A 20,112-nucleotide genomic window follows, 5' to 3' on the forward strand; every position below is an offset into this window, starting at 1 on the left:
GGACGAGCTTGAGGCCTTTGAGTGGCATTGAGATGCCGACTCGAGGACCTTGGGCTTATGGAGGGTGGAATCCATCCAACTCAAGGGGTGGCCACACAAATCAGCTGGGTCGACCGAAACATCACTAATTCCCTTTGGGATTCGGATTGGGCTTGCCCTACAAGCCTTACATGTACTACTTCAGACCTAATTATTATTGGGTTTGTTACAGAAAACATGTGAAAATTTTAAAAATATAGGAATTTCACATTACAAACTAGTACAGGGTGTGTGTAAAGAAATATATTCCAACCTTTTATATATATTCTAATTTACATATACTTCCTTTTAAAAATTAAAAAATATTATTTATTTAGAATCACACTCTTTTTATTATGTATCTATTTTTCAAATAATCATATAAAAGAAAATAACTATACATCCTATTTAGTAAAAATTGATAATGAAAGTTTTTGAAATATTGAAATTTAAATATGTTGACTCAACAACAATAGAGTCAATAAACAATAAATAAATTATAGTGAACTAAACTATAATAAAAATAACACAAGAATTTATAGTAGTTCGGCTTCTGATAATGACATATGTCCACTTGACACTTTTATTAAATGATTCTCAAACTTACTATCACATGAACTATATTCAATTGAGTTTCTTATTGAGTTTCTTATGCATGAGAAGAAAATGAGAATTACTGAATTTTTGCATATAAAAATGTGCATTAAAAATAAATGATATAGTAAGTCTTGTATTTATCCACTAACCTTACAAAATAGACTTTGAATCTTTAAAAAAATTGACTAAAAATACATATAAAACTATTATTTTTGAAATAAATTGCTCAAGTACTTTGTTTTGGACTGTCACTCAACTAGTTATACTTGGACTATTAGTGTACCTATCACATTTGAGATACACTAATTACATAAATTATTGTCGAGAAAATATTTGATTATTACCGTTGGCTTCCATGGTCGACTTACTCGATTAGTGTTGATATCGTTTGAACTTTCTGTTGCCACGTGTCTATTATTAATGCCATGTCACTATATTAAATTTTGTGGATAGAAAATATTTCTCAATAAAATTTAAATAAATAAGGTATAAAAATGAAATTGAATCTCAAATATAATAATTAAGAAAAACTTGTATTATATTATTCTCCTAATAATAAAATTTGATCATTATCTTCCACCAATAAAACTTCAAGAAAGAAAAATGTGTACAATTCTAATAGTTTACCAACTAAAAGTACAATTTTATAAATAATAATAATAAAAAGATGTATTTAGTATTTATAGTTCTTGTGAGTGCTAGAGCTAGATAATAGTGCATTGACCTCATTAGATTATTTTTAGATCCATTTGAATTTCTTTATCTAGCTCACCTAAGCCATGGTAAAATTGACTAATATATTTCTAATACAATCAGGATTCTCATAGTGCTAGATAGTAGATAATAGAAGGAGGGAGATCATGTTTACGAGAGTATTTCTATATGTTGTTCTTTCTTATCTTCCTCTCCAAAACTTTAAAGAAGAAAATGAGTTTATTCCTTAATTTAGTTATTTCTCTCTCTCTTGGATATCAATATGTTGAGAATAAACCGAAAATTTTCAGTTGTTTGAATATATTTTTCGTTTGTAAAATTATTATCAAGAATTTTTGTGTTCATAGTTTACACTAAAATTGTTTTATAGCAGCACCAATGTAGTTTATATCTTAGGATAATATTTCACATGCAACTCGTAAAAGAAAGATTTTGCATAGTATAAATCTCTCTTAAATAAATATTAAGAACAAAGCATACTCACATTTAATATATATATATATATGGAAGACTTCTCAATGGTTACTATCCATAGATGGGTACTAACAATTATGATGATGTGGCAACATAGTGACTTGATATAGCAAGTCACCAACATGTAATTTTTTTTTTCTATATTAATTTCGAATTTAGTTATTATTTTTTGCCATAATTAATGATGTATTCAACCAATGAGAAACACTAGTTATACTTAGAAATTGACATACATTTAAAAAATGAAAAAATTTACAATATTATATTTTCATAATAAATACACATTTTTCATTAAGTAACCCTTCCAAAAATTTGAAAAAATCAAAATTTATTTTTAGAAATATTAATTAACAACTATAAATATGAACCATTGATCTTAATCCAATGGTTAATATTAAAGTAACTATCTATAGGTAGTAACCATTAAAAGTGCACCCATATATATTTATATATATATACTAGGTATAAAATACGTGCAATGCACAATATATTTTATATTTTTTAGAAACGATGTAATATTCAAAAAATTAATTGGATAATAAATAACATGATTATTAAAATGTACAAAATTATTTAAGTAGAAAGTTGTTGTCTACTGATGGACCCAAAACTGGTATGTTTTAAATATTTATACTCGCAAGCGCACGAATCGTATTTATAGAATAGTTTTCGTGTAAGTACGAGATCGAACCCAAAGGAGTTGTCTAAAATTGAAAAGAAAACTATTTTAAACCAAAATTAATAAATTCTAACCTAGCTCCAAAGATTTATGGGATTTTTGTATAATAAAAATAAAATAAAAGACAATAGTATTGAAATTAAAGACAATATATATAAATAAATAAAAGACAATATATATAAATATAAATTAATAATAGAAATGAAAATGGTAAAATAAGATTATTAAGGATTAAAATCCACAAAATATAAGTTCAATAATATTTATAAGTACATTGATTCCCAAGTTTTAGTGATAGTTAAAATAAATCAAACTATCATTTTCTAAATAGATTTATAATTTTAAGCACAAATTATTTCTAAAAATATATGATTTTTCTTCACTTTTCAAAATTATAATTTCAAAGCATTTAGTGTAAATCAATCTAATGAAATAACAAATAAATCAATGAACATTATTTATAAGGCAAAACATAATATTTTTGTTCTAAGCATGGATGTGTACAATTTAATGACACATCTTACACAAAGAATATTATGATTTTGCACTAATGAAGAACAAAGTGTAAATATGTGCTAACAATCCAAAATACATGATATTTAAGATGAAAGAAGATATTTGAAGAAGAAAATTCCATAAACTTTGTTGCACAAAATGGGAATTCAACATACAAAATAAACACTATCTAGTTACATATTGTTTCATCATCACCTTAATAATCTTAAAAAGATTAGAAACACATAACTAGAATAACAAATACAAACTAAAAATTACAAACATAAATAGGAAAATTTGGAGGATGAACCCCCAAATTGTTCCTCTAAAAATACATAGAAAAAAAATAAAAAGAAGAAGAAGATGAAGAATAGAGAGGTTTTGAAATGTGTAGAGTTTTTGGTATGGTAACCTCCCTCTCAAATGGACACACCCAAATCCCTTATTTATAGCCAAAAATGATGATTAAAATAATCAATTTAAATAATTATAATATGGCAAATATGGGTAAATTATAGGGTGAAATAATAATATTTTGGGGTAAAATATATAGAAAGTGGGGTAAAAATGTGGTATTTTTGAGACAAATGAGACAAGAGTACATATATGTAATTTAAGGGCTCAAGGCAAAATAAAAGTTGAGTGGGCTGCTGGTTGTGTACAGGCCAAAAGTTGGCTGAAGGAAGGCTTGAGGCAGGCGTGGTGGTGCTTCAGAGGCCAGGTGATAGCCGAATGATGGCAGCTGGAGGCTACTGCAGCTGGAGAGAGGCGTGGACTGCTGGCTGAGCAAGGGAAAGATTGGTGTGATGTACATGGGAGTTGCTGGGCGTGAGGGAGAAGCTTGGTCTTCAATTGGGCCTTCATGGTGGGCCTTGGGCCTTCTTTTGGTGGGTTGAAGGCTCATGCCATTTTTTTTCCAATCCTCTTCAAAATTGCCATAGTTCCTTCATTTTTCTTGTTTTTTCAACCCCAAAAACATGCAACAATTCTCTACAAAAATAAACATAAATAAAATTAAAACTAAATATTTTCACTAATAAAGTATACAACAAAAGTTCCATGAAAATATTAATTAAACTTAATTTACTTAAACATTTAAGCTCAAAATTGCATCTTTTTACTCATAACTTAACAATATTAATTTTAAATAATGAAACTATAACATTTTACAACAAAATAACTATAAAAACATACAAAAATATATAAAATCAAATTAAGACTAATAAATTTTAAAATTACTTAAAAACTTAATAAATTACTTAAAAACTCAAGAATTAAGCAACAATTAGCACATAAAAAGTGGTCAAATAACTCTATTTTGTAGAGTTATCATCTACTTGAAGAATTATTTTGATACACATTTTCAAACAGTGATTGCTTCAATAACATATAATATATTAAACCTATAACTGGTTAAAACCAACTTAAATGAAATAATTGAGCTCGACAAATTGGGCAAGAATGATTTCGACGAAGCCAGTTAACAATACAGTCAACATGAAACAAATGTAAACATTGTGGCATATGTACATAGCTCGTTCCCACTTCAAATTCCTCCAAACACACAGGACAGGTCTGCCCTATCTGTTCATCACCTTCTCCAACTATGAAAGTAATAAGAATCAAATCCACAATCTCCATATTATTCCAATATGGAAACCAATCCTCAGTTGTCATGTATGTCTCACAGTCTCAAAGTTCTATCGATCTTATCTATCTTTAAACATTCTTTTTTAAATAGTCACGAGACTCTAGTTAATAGCCAAAACATAAAAGTTAGACTGTGTTCGATAATAATGATATTAGTAATTTATAAAAATTATTTTTAAAAAATATTTATAAGTAACAAACTTTAAAAAGCACAACTAACAATTATTTAATTTAAACTGGTTGTTTGGATGATGCAATTACAAACAATATCAATAAAAATACTTCTTTTACCCTAATTTGTACATTATTCTCACTTATTAAACCAACCCTAGAATTAGTGAAAATGGAGAAAGTGCAGCTCTTTGTTATAGAGGCAAGCATTAACAAATATGATCCAATAGGTTGCATTAATAAATGAATATTTCAATATCATGAGTTTGAAACACAGAGGCAATTATCATGAGTTCGAAAAAAAAACTTGATCTAATTATGGTTCTAATAACACAGGTTATGGTTCTTCTGAAATGATGGAAAAAAAACTAATTAGGCAATTCTGTTAAGTAAAATTAAAGATGAACATTCAGCAAGAAAAAGTCAGAAAAATGCATACATATGTTCTGTATGTATCACCCCTAAAAATAAAACGAATCCAAACTATAATCGAATATTAACAAAACTTAGGCCTTTAGTATATAATATGGGGAATTGAAGATGAAGGGTTAAATTGAGAAATACCGAGAGCTTGGCTTTATCGTTTTGGTCCTGGGTATGAGACTGAGACTCTTTCGTTACATAGGTTCTTCAACATTTGTTTATCTATTTGTATTGTGTTACTGAATGCGAAATGTTGTGTACTTCTGAAAGAATGTGTACTTCTGAAAGGGTGTGAAAGGTTATTTATCATTATTGTTAAACTGTAACTTTTTTTTTAGCATATTCTGTTAAAGTCATACCAAATCCTGTTAAACCATACTAAATTCTGTTAAATACAAACTACCGTTTGATAGCCATTTGTATAAGAGGTAAGATATATGGAGAATTCTCCTGCAGGAGTTTCACTTTAAGCCCTATCGGTGGGGCTCTCAGTGTTATCGACCCATGAATAGTTTTCGGCGCGATTTTTTTTTTATAACCGTGTATATTGTAGCTATTTAGAGCATCCTGCAAATTTTCAGAAAATTCCAAACAGTTTACAATATTGAAAGCTAGGTTTAAACATGTTGCACGCGTGACTAATTTTTTTTATGCGCGTGGAAATCAACGTGTTTGAACCTAGTTTTCGGTACTGTAAACTATTCGGAATTTTCTGAAAATTTGCATGATGCTTTAAACAACTACAATATACACGATCATAAAAAAAATCACACCGAAAACTATTCATGGGTCGAGAACACTTAGAGTCCCACTGGTAGGGCTTAAAGTGAAACCCCTATATATGGGACAATTCTCCTATAGGGGTTTCACTTTAAGCTCTATCGGTGGAGCTCTCAGTGTTCTCGACCCATGAACAATTTTCAGCGCGATTTTTTTTATAACTGTGTATATTGTAGCTATTTAGAGCATCATGCAAATTTTCAGAAAATTCCAAATAGTTTACAGTACCGAAAACTAAGTTCAAACATGTTGTTGCACCCATGACTAATTTTTTTTATGCGCGTAGAAAGCAACATGTTTGAATCTAATTTTCGGTACTATAAACTATTCGGAATTTTCTGAAAATTTGCCGGATGCTCTAAACAACCACAATATACACAGTCATAAAAAAAATCGCATCGAAAATTGTTCACGGGTCGAGAACACTGAAGAGCTCCACCGATAGAACTTAAAGTGAAGCCCTATATGAGAATTGTGATATATATATATATGTATATATAAAATAAGCAACTATAGTACATGAACATTTATTAGTGATTGAAACAAGTTAGGTATTCTTCTACAAAAATAACAGATTAAAATTGTGAAATTATTGTATTGGTAACAAATCAAAATCATTCATTAATTATCTTTGTCTCTCACTATATTGTCATTTATGATTTATTTTCATTAGAGCCAAAACTTTCATGGTCTAGAGGACCGTTAATATTATTTAGAAAATTTTCGTCCATTCACATTATTTTCATTTTTTTAATGATAATTCTGTATATTTTCATTCTTTGAATTCAACTATATCTTCTTTTTAGACGATCATGTTAACCACTTATTTATTTTGTAGGTTAAAAAGGTCATACGGATGCTACTGTGAATTTTGGCGGTGCCTAACTATTCAGTTTAATTTATAATATATATATATGTATAATTTATTTCAGTTTAATTAATTTGATCATCTTTCATTTTCAAAACCTATAAATTTTGGTATCCATTAGTGCCAAACTCGGTGACTTTACTTACCTCTACGAGTGTTCTTAAAAGCTAAGCTAACCTAAATATTCATTGCTTTTGTCTAACAATTTTTGTAGACCAAATTATGTAAAAGATACCTTAGAAAATAGTCTGTCTCATCACATGTTTATTGTTGTGTTATTATTAGGTAAACGTTTTAAATATCACACCTAATACTCTTTTTCAATGAGCAAAGATCTCAAGAAAAGCACAAACAAACACCACTACTCACTATTCTATTTCTATTGTAGCTTTATCTTTTTCTAACAATGACCATATTTTATTTTTATAATAAATAAAGAGTAATAAATTTTCTTTAAATGAACAAAAGTTGTGATATGATAACAATTTCCTCACCTAATTAATTTGATTGGACTAGAAGAGCACTCCAAACGGTGATTTAAAATAACTAAATAGTTAAAATTATATTAAAATAGTCTCCAATGAATGCTTTATACTTTAAATTTTTTTACCTACATAACTATATTTAGAACACACTATTTATCTATGTAAACATATAATATTAATTTTTTATATTATTTCTTACATTATTCTAAAACACGTAAAATCACACACATAAATATATATATATATATGCTCTTCTTTTTTTTTTTCTTTTCTCTTTTTATATATTTATATATAGTTATATACCTAGTAAATTAGTTTTATTTATATTTTATTTTTTAATAAATTTTTATTGTTATTTTATTATGGGTAGTATTATAATATAATTATGTGATATGATATATGGGTATAAATATTAAAAGATATTATGATATTATTGATAGTTAAAGAAAATATTTAAAATTAATAGAAAATATTTTAAAATATACTATTTAAAGAAAAAAAAATAGAGAAATAGAGAAATTGATGTATGGTGTAATGTAAAAGTTAGATGTAAAATAGAAAAAAAATGTATTTTGGAGAAATATTTTAAAAGATGGATTAGAACATCGTTGAGAATGCTTTACGGACAAATTGTATTAACTTGAGAAAAGAAAAAAAAAAAAAAAAAGATATGAGGTTTCACTTTCCCATTGGTCAACTCAAAAAAAGAAAAAGAATAAGAAAAGAATGTAGCCGCGGGAGAGATTTAAGTAATATTTCATTTGAAGAAATAACTTCTTTTTAGGAGGGTTATATGCTGAGTTATTACATTGCTGTCATCAAATACTACAAACTTTTTGCCAATTCATATTTATAACTTATCAATTAGACTTTAGATTTAGTCCCCTTTATACAAAAATTAGAATCTATCTCGTTATGTACTACAAACTTTATTACTTTATGTATTTAGATTAGTGGCTTCTAATATTTCATAATTGTTCAATTAATCTAATTATTAATATATTATGAACATAATGCATATTTTGATGATACAAAATTGGATCCCTATCACTTAAGCTTTTAAATTTTAGAAATAAACTTACCATCATATTAAATATCTCATATTTGTACTAAATATAGGGTATTTGATTTGGATTATTTAAATTTTCATTAATTATCCAAATATTTAAAATGAGTTCAAAATTTTTACGCTTTTATTTATACAAAAGGGATTTGAACCCTCCCATTTTCACATACACTCAACTCAACTACTTGAGCTCAAAATTTTTAGGCTTGATTAATAACAAATTATTTTTCATAAGCTTTCATTAAAAAAAAAATTGATTTGTTTTAGTGAGTACCAATTATGCTCACACTGTATGTATAAATATATCTGTATGTAGAAGACACTTGGACCCGTGTACTATTTTTATCAAAAAAATTAAGATAACATAATTTGTCTTGCAAATGTTAGAAATAATAATACTATAATAAAAGATCTCCCCTAAAAAATTATTAGTCTCACAAAAGCTCAAGTTGAACCCAGTTTAAATATTGAAGCATTCAACTAACTATAATTTTATATTCTTATAGATTATACCAAACAAACTCAAATTTCAACTCTAAATTTTATCTATACCATGATAATATTTTTTTTTTACTATGTCCCTTGCCATAGTTGTCCAATAACGTAATATATTATAGTATAAAGAAAGAAAAAAGAATAGTAGTTTAGGGAAAATTCTAGTAAATATACATTATTGTAGTACTATCAACTCTTTGTTTTTGAATTGTAATCTATAATTGTTAAGTGTATCTCTTGTAACTAGTGATTTGTTAGGTACAAATAATTAAAAAATTATAATTACTAGTTTTTTTTTTTAAAAAAAAAACAGGCAACTGCCATAAAACAAGGAAGAATAGTTTATTAAATGAACTAGAGTTTGTGTAAGTTTACAAGTAGAATTCTCCTAAATGTTGAAAAACAATAATATAGACACGTATAAAAGACATATTAAATTATAAGTTATCAAAGCATATGAATTTCTTTGTTGAATTTTCTATTATATTTTCTACTAGAGACTTCTTGGCTTGGAAGATAGTACCTGGACTTGGGATTGAATTAACAATTTTGCTCTCATTTCTAGATAAAGCAATGTAGAACACGTAGTTAACCTGCTAATTAGGTAATGTAGAATCTCCAAACTAGGATTATCCTGCAAACAAATCCAAATACAGTATTAAAAAAAATTAAAATAAGATTATAAATTCACGGGTGTTTGTTTAGTGGCATCATTAATTTCGAGAGTGTTAAGAATTCTTTTACTAATGAAACGCACATGCTTATAACATTATATTAAACACCACAGTACCTCTAGTTGATGTTTAAAAGAAAAAAGAAAAAAAGAAAATCTTGAAAAGAAAGCAACTGACTTGTCTTTCTTTGATAACTCTCTCTCTCTCCCTCTCTCTCTCTCTCTCTTTCTCTTTCTCCTTCTCTCTCTCTCTCTCTCTCACATTTCATGTTACTGTTACTGATAAGCGTACGAACATCTTATAATATTCTATCTTCAAATATTGTCTGCCAATTTGCACAACCCTTTTCCCTGTATAACTCATTGGACTATTATATAGCAAATCAGCTAATAATCCATTTGACTTTTTCATTTTCATATCTTTGTTTTATATTTGCTTGGCTAGTTCTAAACCATTAACTTGTTTCCTCTGTTGCTTCTATTATCAGTAAAAGATTTATTTATCATCCTTTGCTAAAATACTCTCTCTTGTCTCGACCAACACAATTGTGTTCTTCCTAATCTTGATAAGAAGTTTTATCAGCCAAGAATGGCATCTACCAAGCTTTCTTCATCCACGGGCTCGAGTCCAAATTGGACAGCTGAGAAGAACAAGTTGTTTGAAAATGCTCTGGCAATTTACGATAGGGATGCACCTGATCGTTGGCATAAGATAGCTAAGATTGTTGGAGAGACAACTGCAGAGGAAGTAAAGAGGCAATATGAGATCCTTAAAGAGGACATATACCGCATTGAGTCAGGAAAATTTCCCCTACCTAAGTATAGGAAATGTCATCAAGGAAGTAGCAACATTAGCAATGAAGAACAAAGGTTAGTGAATCTCTTCTTCTTCAAATGTATGTGATATGAGTCTATAAAAACTGGTCTAAATTACTTCATTGGTTTTGATTTAAACTATCTAATCACCTATACAACTAAGAAATCATACTATAAAAAGCTGTAACAACAATGCCATGCCTTACCCTTATGGGAAAACTTTTTAGAGAATGGGCAAATGGGCAACACCCAGTAAACATTTAACTTGTTCAGTTCAGTCTCTGAACCAAACTAAGTGCACTAGAGATTTTAGGTAAATAATATAAATGAGCAGAATTTGATAACACTGGCAAGCATTTAATTGGAGTTCTACATTGTCCTCAATATGTAAAGATAGAAAAACACTCTTAACATATAGCTTATTCTCTCATCTTTATTTCCTTTTTCTTTCAACTTCTTCACCAGTAACTATATCAGAGATATAAATGCTGATAGTTTCTCTAATCTACAACTTAAACATATATACTGTTTGCTCTCAGATTCATTCGGACCATTACTTGTTTGCATTCAAAAAATGAGAGAAATACTTATTTGAAGCAGTATAAACCACTCAATTTAACAATGCACTTTTGTCTATATATGTATCCTGACTTTCCATATGGTGTTCTACAGGCTGAAGAATCTAAAGCTCTAAATCCCAACGAAGAATGACACTCAGCAGTAGAGACAACTCAAGAACCATTTTCTCTGAAAGCAGATCTAGCAATTAACTATTCAACCAGTAACTGTCAGCGATTCACTTTTGTCTTCTTCCATTTATTTATCTATTTCTCAACTCAACAAACTTTCTTCAGTAATTGCACAAATATGAAGCAAGAAAAATCATCAAGTGTTTTTCTTTTCTTTCTCGTTCTTATTTATTCTCTCATCATTTTATGATATATCTACTCTGTTACTTCTTAATCTATTCCGAGGCAAGCGTAAGCTAAAACTAAGACCATAATGCTAAAACGACTTTCCCAAAAGATAGATATGACCCTTTAAAAAACAAAGATAGAAAATGGTCATCTTCCATCACGGTGTGTATATATATCACTTTATATGACTATTGTATTATCTTATAATGGTCCCTACAATCCCTAACCTCATTGTAATAGTAAAAAAAAAAAAATATGGCATTAACCACCTTTCAACCTAAACCTCAAAAGTTCTAAGTTCATAACTATCAATTTACAAACAACATTGCTATGAGACAAATTTTTTACTAGTGCTGAAAATTATGAGTGCCCTTTAGCATTTTCCATTTTCATTTCTAATTCTAGCCAGCGAAACATATACCAAAACGTGATACAATGTTTTCTAAAGTAAAATCTCAAATGGTAATAACAGAAGATAACAAAGAAATTTAAAAGTTAATGAAAAGTTCATCATTTTTGCTCTAAAAATCAAAATTTGATCACAATGTATACCTAATCCTCTAGCACGGTTGTTTGAAGAGGCAGTGAAACTTCACCTTCTTCAATCCGACCAGATTTGCTGTTTTCTCCGACAGCCTTTGACGTTTTAAACAGCTGTTTTCGATATTGTAAAGTAGAAGAATCAATTCCAAGAATACAAAACTCATGAAAAAGATTACTGAGAGAAACTCACAGCACTAACCTTCCGAATCGTGTCTTTGAAGCAAGTTCTGTGCTCATTCGCCGAAGCTTGAATAAACTCATGAAAATGATCCCTTAAATCAGAGACAAAGCTTCCACTCCCAAAATTCTTCCTCCTTCGACAAGAACTAACTTCTGCAATTGACTGTCTCTGATCACCGCCATCGTCCTTTTGAGACGCCATTTTTGCTAACTTTAGATTGATACAGAAAAACAAGGGACAACGATAGAAGCCAAAGGGCAGTGTTAAGAGCTCCAGAACGTCGGCGTTTTGGGTAATTTTATATTTGTTTATTTATTTTATTTTTTATTTTTATTTAGGGTGTGTTTGGAAAACTGTGTTTGGATCGTGTAATTACAATAATATTTTATTAATTATATTATATTTTAAAATAGAAGGTGTGATGTGTTTGAATATTAAATGGTAATTAATTATGAATATTGGTAAAACATTATGTAATAAATTGATAAAAAATAGTAATTATAGAATCTAATCTGTAATTGTGATTCTTAATTAATTCTAATTATATAGTTACTGTGTAATAATTAATACAAATTCGTAAAATTAAGCAATTCCAATTACAATTCACTTTCCAAACGCACCCTTAAATCCTCTTAAAATTTTCGAATAAACCATTCTGGCTAAAAGATTTGATTTTTTCTTCCTCCAGTTATCTTGGAAAGGTGGGTTTTCGGCATAAACGAAAGGTGCTCCAAAACCGAAAGCTTTACAGAAAGAACGTGAAACGACAGTGAAGAAAGATGTCGTTCCAGGTTCGTTGCATGCTGCTATTACCCTCTCTGAAGCTGCATTACCCATTTAAGCTGACAATCTTTCTCTATTTTGAAAATGTTAAGAAATTTCTTTGTTCTTGATTATTATGAATTCTGCTCGTAGTAAAATCAAAAACCCAAATCGTGTTTTATCTTTACTGTTCACAATTATACAAGCTCGCGACTTTATACTATTAGTTTGAATTTTAATATTTGGTTATAGATAATACTGGGTTCGGCGTCAATGGCTCGGCGACGACTTCTTAGTGAGATGGGATATGAGTTCACTATAATGGTACAGTATTTGTGTAGAACAGTAATTGTTTTCTTGTTTGGTGTATAGATTCCTGACTAAATATTTGGTTTGTGGTTTAGACTGCAGACATAGATGAGAGGAGTATAAGGAAAGAAACGCCAGAAGAATTGGTTGTGGCTTTGGCTGAGGCAAAAGTAGGTCTTGCTCTTTGTTATGTTGCATTTCGACTCTTGTATATTTTGTACAACATTCTTGGGTGTTCCTGTGTTTTAGAGAAATGCACTGTGAATTATTGGTCCAATTAGTTTTGTTATTATTATTTTCTCGAGTTAAAGCTGAAACTCATAAAGTTCATTCATGGCTACTTAATTGTTTTTCTCAGGCAGATGCCATAATTTCAAGACTCAAAAGTATAGGTCAATTGGAAGAAGTTTCTAAGGAAAGACTTCTAATTACTGCAGACACAGTATGCTTCAACTCATGTTTGCCCATATTTTTTCCTTTTAGCTATTCTTAACTCCCTATTTTTATATTTCAAGAATTTTAGTGAGCAACTGTGTTCCTATGCATGATTTTTTGTTTTTTTTAAGAAAAAAGAGTGCTCATAAGAAAAGAATGGAGGTTTGAAGTTTAGTAAGTGTCTGCTAGACTATGCTGAATCTTTTCTCTTCTTATACAGCTTAACAAGTGCCATGATTTCTGCTAAATTTATACTTGTACGACTCTGCTCTTTGGCAAAGTTTACTTTGATATAAAAATTGTCACTTCTTAATTGCATTAGTGTTAAAATGTGATTAGGTTTACTGAGCAAATCAATGGTGAAAAATTACCAATGCCGTTGCTTTCTAGTGATATGTTTATTGTTTCGCTTGTAGATCTTTTATAAAAGATTGTTTCTTACTGCATCGTCTAATTGATTTTGAGGTGGTGGTATCTTGTGGACAAATTAGAGAAAAACCGTCTAGCAAGGAAGAAGCACGGAGCTTCATCAAAGGTTTCTTATCAAAATTCTCACCTTCCTTCTGCAAGAATTAGCTTATGTAGTGAGTGGATCTATCTGAATTGCAGGCTATTCCGGTAGTCAAGCAGCAGTTGTAGGATCTGTTCTTGTAACCAACCTTAAAACAGGAAAAAGAAGAGGAGGGTGGGAGCGAGCAGAGGTACTGCTTTATTACTCTTAAGCTAATTTGTAGTTTTTGCCCTACCAAAAAGTGAAAGCAATGTATTTTTTTCAAGATAAATTGAGTATTTGCAACATATCAAAATCATGCATGTTGAACTACTCAGTATACTACTTTGTCTGTATGCAATCTCAATCATTTTGTGTTGTATAGAAAAATTTGACATGAATGATAATATCGACTAATATATTACTGATTAGACTAACTGTGGTAACTTTAATTCTTATTATGTTAAAAATACCTTATCTTGCTTTATTGGTGAGTAGTTGCAAACATTCAGAGTGTTAGTTTTCATCCATATTATGCCGTTGTTTTATTCTTTTGAGATAGTTTATGGGAGGAATTATACAAGTTGATGTATGCATACAGGTTTATTTCCACAACATACCAGAGGACATTATTGATAGCCTGGTAAATTTCCTAAATAATGCAATCTCTTGAGATGCTCTATATTGCTCTTCTGTAAATGTGGTTCGTTCTGAGTTGTTGCTCAGGTTGAAGAAGCAGTCACTCTCAATGTTGCCGGGGGCTTGACACTGGAAAATCCCCTGATACTGCGTTTTGTAGAAGCAGTGGTTAGCCCGCCATCATTTTTCATGCTCACCATGAGAATTTGTCTTTTCACTTTGTGATTAATCATAAAACAATGATTTTGTCCTTAACAGGTTGGAACAAGCGATGCTGTTATGGGACTTCCTAAAGCTCTTACAGAAAAGCTTATTCACGAAGCACTCTAGTGTTTACAGGTATGAGTCGACCGTTTTCATATTGGAGCTGAACTTAAATTGGATTATTGTTTCAACTGAAGATTTCATGATGAAGTGAAGTTGTACTTGTGTTGAAAGTTAGACAGTGGTTAACCTGTTACCCCAATGATATCATAAATTTATTTTGACAATTACAATGATCAAAAAGTGATTTTTCTTTTACATAATAACATTTTTGTGGTTGAAATTTTGATTAGCTGAAAAGGCAAATGTAACAGAACCATATGATTAAAAATTGATTACTGAATTGTGTTTTCAGTGTGTTTACTGTTCTAATGAGGAGGAAGCCATTCATTATATTAAACCTCCAAAGATAAGGACCTTGCTAGTGGTTATTCTCAGTGCAACAATGGTTTGACATTGAGGGGCTAAAATGATGGACAATAAGAGCATGATACAAAAAACTTATGCCAAAACTAATGTGTTTAACTTCAATGGAAGCTGAGCAAAGCATTGAGGCATATGCCAATTGTCAACAAAACACATGGTATATACTAGTTTGATTTGACTACCTAAAACTTCCCATGTTCCTTTAACAGGTCGGTCAAAGCAACAAAACAATGACATTGAACAAATTATTAGGAATATTAGAAATAGTACTTTTTGATTAAAGGATATGTATTCCATCTAAAACAGTCTGGCGTGGCTTTCCGAAGTTTCTTTGATGTTGGTATAAACATGTCGTTTATGTGTTTATAAAAGCTGTGCTTTTAAAGTAAAAAGATTTTGTTTGAAGCTGTGGTTTGGGTTGGTTTAGTAATTGTTGTTTAATGGAAACTAAATTCTTCTGGTTTCTAAAGATGGTGTGATATGAGCGTGTTCTGTTTCAAAAACAATGTCGTTTGCTGCATTGGGATTTATATGCATTAAGCAGTTTGCTGCTACCGTCCACAGATGTAACTTGCAAGGTCATTAAGAAGAAACAAGAAATAAGTCAAAGACGTTTCATATATATAAATAACAAGTACAACTCATGAATGCTTTTGCAGCTTGGCATATTTGAATTAAAAAAAAAAAATAAGATTTAAGCTTTCTGTGTTACCTTACAGTATTGAAAATTAAGGAACAATGCAAGTTTGATTGAGAATCAATCTAAACAAGGAGTGGTTTCACTTGTTACGTCTAAACACCTCTAGTGTGGGTGATCAAGCCTAATTTATCCAAACCATAATGAAAACGATGGTATAAAATGGAAATCAGTAAACTTCACATTGCAATCCATGTAGATTGTCTGGACTTCCAGTGAAGGATTGTGTGGGACCCATTTTGACTCAGCCAATAAACAACTGCCACATGTGCAAACGTTTTCGGTAATTGGTTCCATGATATACTAATCATATGCAAAAAAATGCTCATTTACATAACAAAAGCGCAATTGTATTTTGAAATTTGGCTTTTGACGACAAAATATCTCGTTAGATTTGGAATAGTATGGTTGAAAAGTTAAAGAAGCAAATTAATTGATGTTTGTTTGTGTACACACTCAGAGAAGTGTCCAATACAAGAAACAACTCAAAGAGTAATGGTTATGGTGGCCTCAATCGAGTACATAAATTCTAGAGGCAATGTCCTGCACCAACCAATCAAACCCCTCAAGAAGCCCCTCTCCCGTGTAAGCGCTGCACCCAACGATTCTCCAGTGTCGTGAATTGTCCATGGCGTCCAAATTTAGAACCTGCACAAAACAAGTATAATAATAAAGACTGTCATAAACACAAACAAACAACCAAAACACAGATTAATCAGTAGCTGAATACAAGTGATCAAAGACCTTAGAATCATAATAAGGCAAACTTACTTTGGCAATTTCTTCTGGTTTTAGAGCGCCTTTTATGTCTTGCTTGTTTGCTAGTACCAATAAGGATGCCCCTGATAACCTCTGCCAATGAACAACCAAGTAAGCATCCATGAGAGAAACTCCCTATTCGCATAATTGTTTCATCAAGTTGAGAATCATCTCAAAATATCCAAGACCTCAACCACAATCCAACAACTCATAATACACAAAAAGAATTATTCAAATTCAACAGTATATGAGACTGGTGGAGTAACAAAAGCTATCTCATCCTAGGCAGATAACAACAATATGAAACATCAACATTCATAATTCATGTAAAATGGAAAAGGTGTTACGTGTATGTGTGTACATACCTCTTCCTTCAAAAGATTATCTAGTTCCATTTTGCAGTCATCTAGTCTTCGAAGATCTGAGCTGTCAACTACCCATACCAAGCCATCAGTTTGCTCAAAATAGTTTCTCCAGTACGATCTTATCGTTTTTTGGCCCCCAACATCCCATATATTAAGAACATACCTGCCAATATGTTAAACCCAATGAGCATTTCAGCATTCCTGATCACATCGTACAGCTATGACAAACCATTGTTCATATTGTGCCAATTATGATTACAAGCTCAAGTACAAAAAATTTGACACTTAAAACGTCATTGAACTTTGTTTGGTTGCAAATAAAATGTACATTTTAAAAAAAAAAAGAACTTTCTTCAACAAGGAACAAAACCCATAAGTATTTTGATTCAAAACTACTATTTTTATTAAGATAGTTACAAATACACAACTAAAAGAAAGGGAAAAAGCATAATGAGAGCTTTGCTCGGCAGTTGTATGTTAAAATGTCCCAATAGAAATGTTCTACTTAAGAAGAGAAAGCTCACTTTTGGTAAGTCATGGTCTTGATGTTGAAGCCGAGTGTGGGACTGATAACGCTAGTGTCTTCACCATTAATCTTCAGCACAATTGTAGTCTTTCCAGAATTGTCAAGACCCCTGAATGAGTGAGAGAGAGGGAGAAATCAACAAATTCAATTTCATAATAAGATGTGAGATAAAGATGATGATTGAAAGAGGAGAAAGGAAAGACTTCCATACACCATGAGTATGCGCATTTCTTTCTCTTTCTTCTTGATCTTCCTAATGATGGTAAGAAGACCCATTTTCTCCGAATCTCGATTCGTGTCCGTACAGTACAGAGATCAGGGCCTGGAATAGCAGAGAGGTTGAAGAAAGAGATGTTCTGATGTTCAATAACGAAACGACGTCGTGCAGTTCTTCATTTCTGTGATAATATTAATGGGCCCCAGGACCCAAAAAGGCTAACACTGCTCCGGGCCTTTCTTGGCCTGCTAAAGTCTGCGATTGGCATGGGCCGAGAGGGCACTTAGAAGGGATAACTTGAAAAATACCCAGTTTTAGGATTAGTTAACTAAAAATAGCTACTAATAATATTTAGTTGAATATTACCCACTTTTTTAAGCACATTTCCCATATTACTCTTAAAACACTGCTAGAAGTCCAATGTAAAAATCTCAATCTTTGCCTCTGTCATGTGATTTACTTTCCTCTTTAAATAATATTTCACTGTCAGTTCCACTAGACCACTGTATAATGGGTAGAGTCATTAATAGTTTGGGTATTAATCAAAGAGTTTTAAAAAATGGGTAAAAATTAAAGAGATTAACTTAAATTGGGTACTAGATGTAATTTTCACCACTCCACTTCACTTCTCTTAGAAATAAGAGCCCGTTCTCTTTACCAGTTGAGGGCACAAAAGAAAGGCGGGAAATTTTCATATATGTATATACGAAAGAATGGTCATCTCTTTGAATAATTAATTTTCATATGGGATTTGGATGAATGAGATTTTTAAGAACTTAAGGATGTGATAGGTAAAATTTTTGTTTTTGAATTTTTTTACATAAAATTGGAAATATAATTTTATTTTTGTTTCTTTATTTTTAAAAAATAAAAATATGTTTGGTAACTATTTTTGTGTTTTTTGTTATAATAAACGCGTTTGATAACTTTTATTTTTATTTTTTATTTAACAATATGGGGTATTGATTTGAAGAAGATAAGAAAAAAAAAGTTTAAAACAGTTTGAAAAAATTTTGAAAGTGAAAAAAATTATATTTTCAAAATTTAATGAATTTTAATTAAAATTTTAAAAAAATAATAAATAAAAATAGAATTTACCAAACACATTTTATATTTAATTGTCAAATTTTTAATTAATTAAATAAAAATTTATTTTATTAAGTGTTACCAAATAGCACCTATCCAATTTAAAATTCTTATCTCTCTACAAAAATTTCAATAAACAAATTTATTATATATCTTTAGAGATTTTTGCATAAAATATTTAATTTTGTTAAAAAATTACATTTTTACAGACAAATAATATATTTTTTTAATATTACAATTTTAATGAAATTTTACATTTTTATAGTTTTATCTTTTTTTCTTTTTTTTGTGTTGTTTTTAGTTTTTTAGGTTTATATTTAGTTGTTATGATATATATCATTTTTTTTTTATGCAATAAGTTATTTTCAAGTTGTTTTTTGCTAAAACTTTATTTTTGTAATTATAAAACTTAAAAAAATATATTTTTCAAAACTGAAAAAAAAATTAGGAATAGTAAAAGAGAAAACAAAAACAAAAAAGATATGCATTTAAGAAAAAATCTCTATTTTTTAATCATACTAACTAAAATTAGGCTTGGGCCCAATACTTAAGTCCAGCTACATCATGATCAATATGATCCAACTATGACATAGTCATAATAGTCAACGATTAGTCAATCAGCCCAATTGGGCCTACATCAAATTCGAACCTTAAAAACTAGTTTTGTCACATTATCAAGTTTATTGAATTTAACCAAGTCCAAGACCCAACACTTCGGGGCTCTGTTGCAACATGACAAAGGGGATTTCAGGTCCAAAGGAGTTTATCCTACGAGATAGTTTACATAAATATAGGAAAAATATATATAGTTTCTAAATTTATGAGAAAAAAAATAATTATACAAAATATGGTAAGTTTTGAAAAAAAAAAAATTAAATATGGTAATTCCATAAAATATAAAAAATAAATTATCATAGGCTTAATTAGACAATTGTATCTTATTTTATGTTCTCTTCCTCCCGATATCTCTCTCTTCTCATTTATTTTTTTCTTCTCCCCATTTAGTGTCCATAACCTCCATGGCTGCCCCCAACGATGACGACGACCAGGTTCTTCTTCTTCTTCTTCTTTGTGACACTTTATTTTCTGAGG

The 20,112-nt window shown here is 29.9% G+C and overlaps 3 protein-coding genes across 3 annotated transcripts; 2 read left to right on the plus strand and 1 right to left on the minus strand.

Moving 5' to 3' along the window:
- Nucleotides 1-10,177: 10,177 nt before the first annotated feature.
- On the plus strand, nucleotides 10,178-11,308 carry LOC133812629 (protein RADIALIS-like 4). The gene is made up of 2 exons (XM_062246415.1): nucleotides 10,178-10,458; nucleotides 11,077-11,308. The coding sequence occupies exons 1-2, from the start codon at nucleotides 10,178-10,180 to the stop codon at nucleotides 11,096-11,098; spliced, it is 303 nt and encodes a 100-aa protein (XP_062102399.1). The 3' UTR covers nucleotides 11,099-11,308.
- Nucleotides 11,309-12,198: 890 nt separating this feature from the next.
- LOC133812627 (uncharacterized) lies at nucleotides 12,199-15,287 on the plus strand. Its single transcript, XM_062246413.1, has 10 exons — nucleotides 12,199-12,337; nucleotides 12,734-12,836; nucleotides 13,060-13,131; nucleotides 13,212-13,286; nucleotides 13,475-13,558; nucleotides 14,017-14,086; nucleotides 14,161-14,252; nucleotides 14,643-14,684; nucleotides 14,768-14,848; nucleotides 14,939-15,287. Exons 2-10 carry the CDS (start codon nucleotides 12,825-12,827, stop codon nucleotides 15,008-15,010), a joined length of 600 nt encoding a protein of 199 aa, XP_062102397.1. The 5' UTR covers nucleotides 12,199-12,337; nucleotides 12,734-12,824; the 3' UTR covers nucleotides 15,011-15,287.
- Nucleotides 15,288-16,472: 1,185 nt separating this feature from the next.
- On the minus strand, nucleotides 16,473-18,095 carry LOC133812628 (ADP-ribosylation factor-like protein 2). Its single transcript, XM_062246414.1, has 5 exons — nucleotides 17,929-18,095; nucleotides 17,716-17,826; nucleotides 17,192-17,354; nucleotides 16,839-16,919; nucleotides 16,473-16,715 (listed from the first exon to the last, which is right to left on the minus strand). The coding sequence occupies exons 1-5, from the start codon at nucleotides 17,991-17,993 to the stop codon at nucleotides 16,578-16,580; spliced, it is 558 nt and encodes a 185-aa protein (XP_062102398.1). The 5' UTR covers nucleotides 17,994-18,095; the 3' UTR covers nucleotides 16,473-16,577.
- Between the last annotated feature and the right edge of the window lie 2,017 nt (nucleotides 18,096-20,112).

This window comes from Humulus lupulus, chromosome 1 (genome assembly GCF_963169125.1).
Source record: "Humulus lupulus chromosome 1, drHumLupu1.1, whole genome shotgun sequence".
Lineage (NCBI taxonomy): Eukaryota > Viridiplantae > Streptophyta > Magnoliopsida > Rosales > Cannabaceae > Humulus > Humulus lupulus.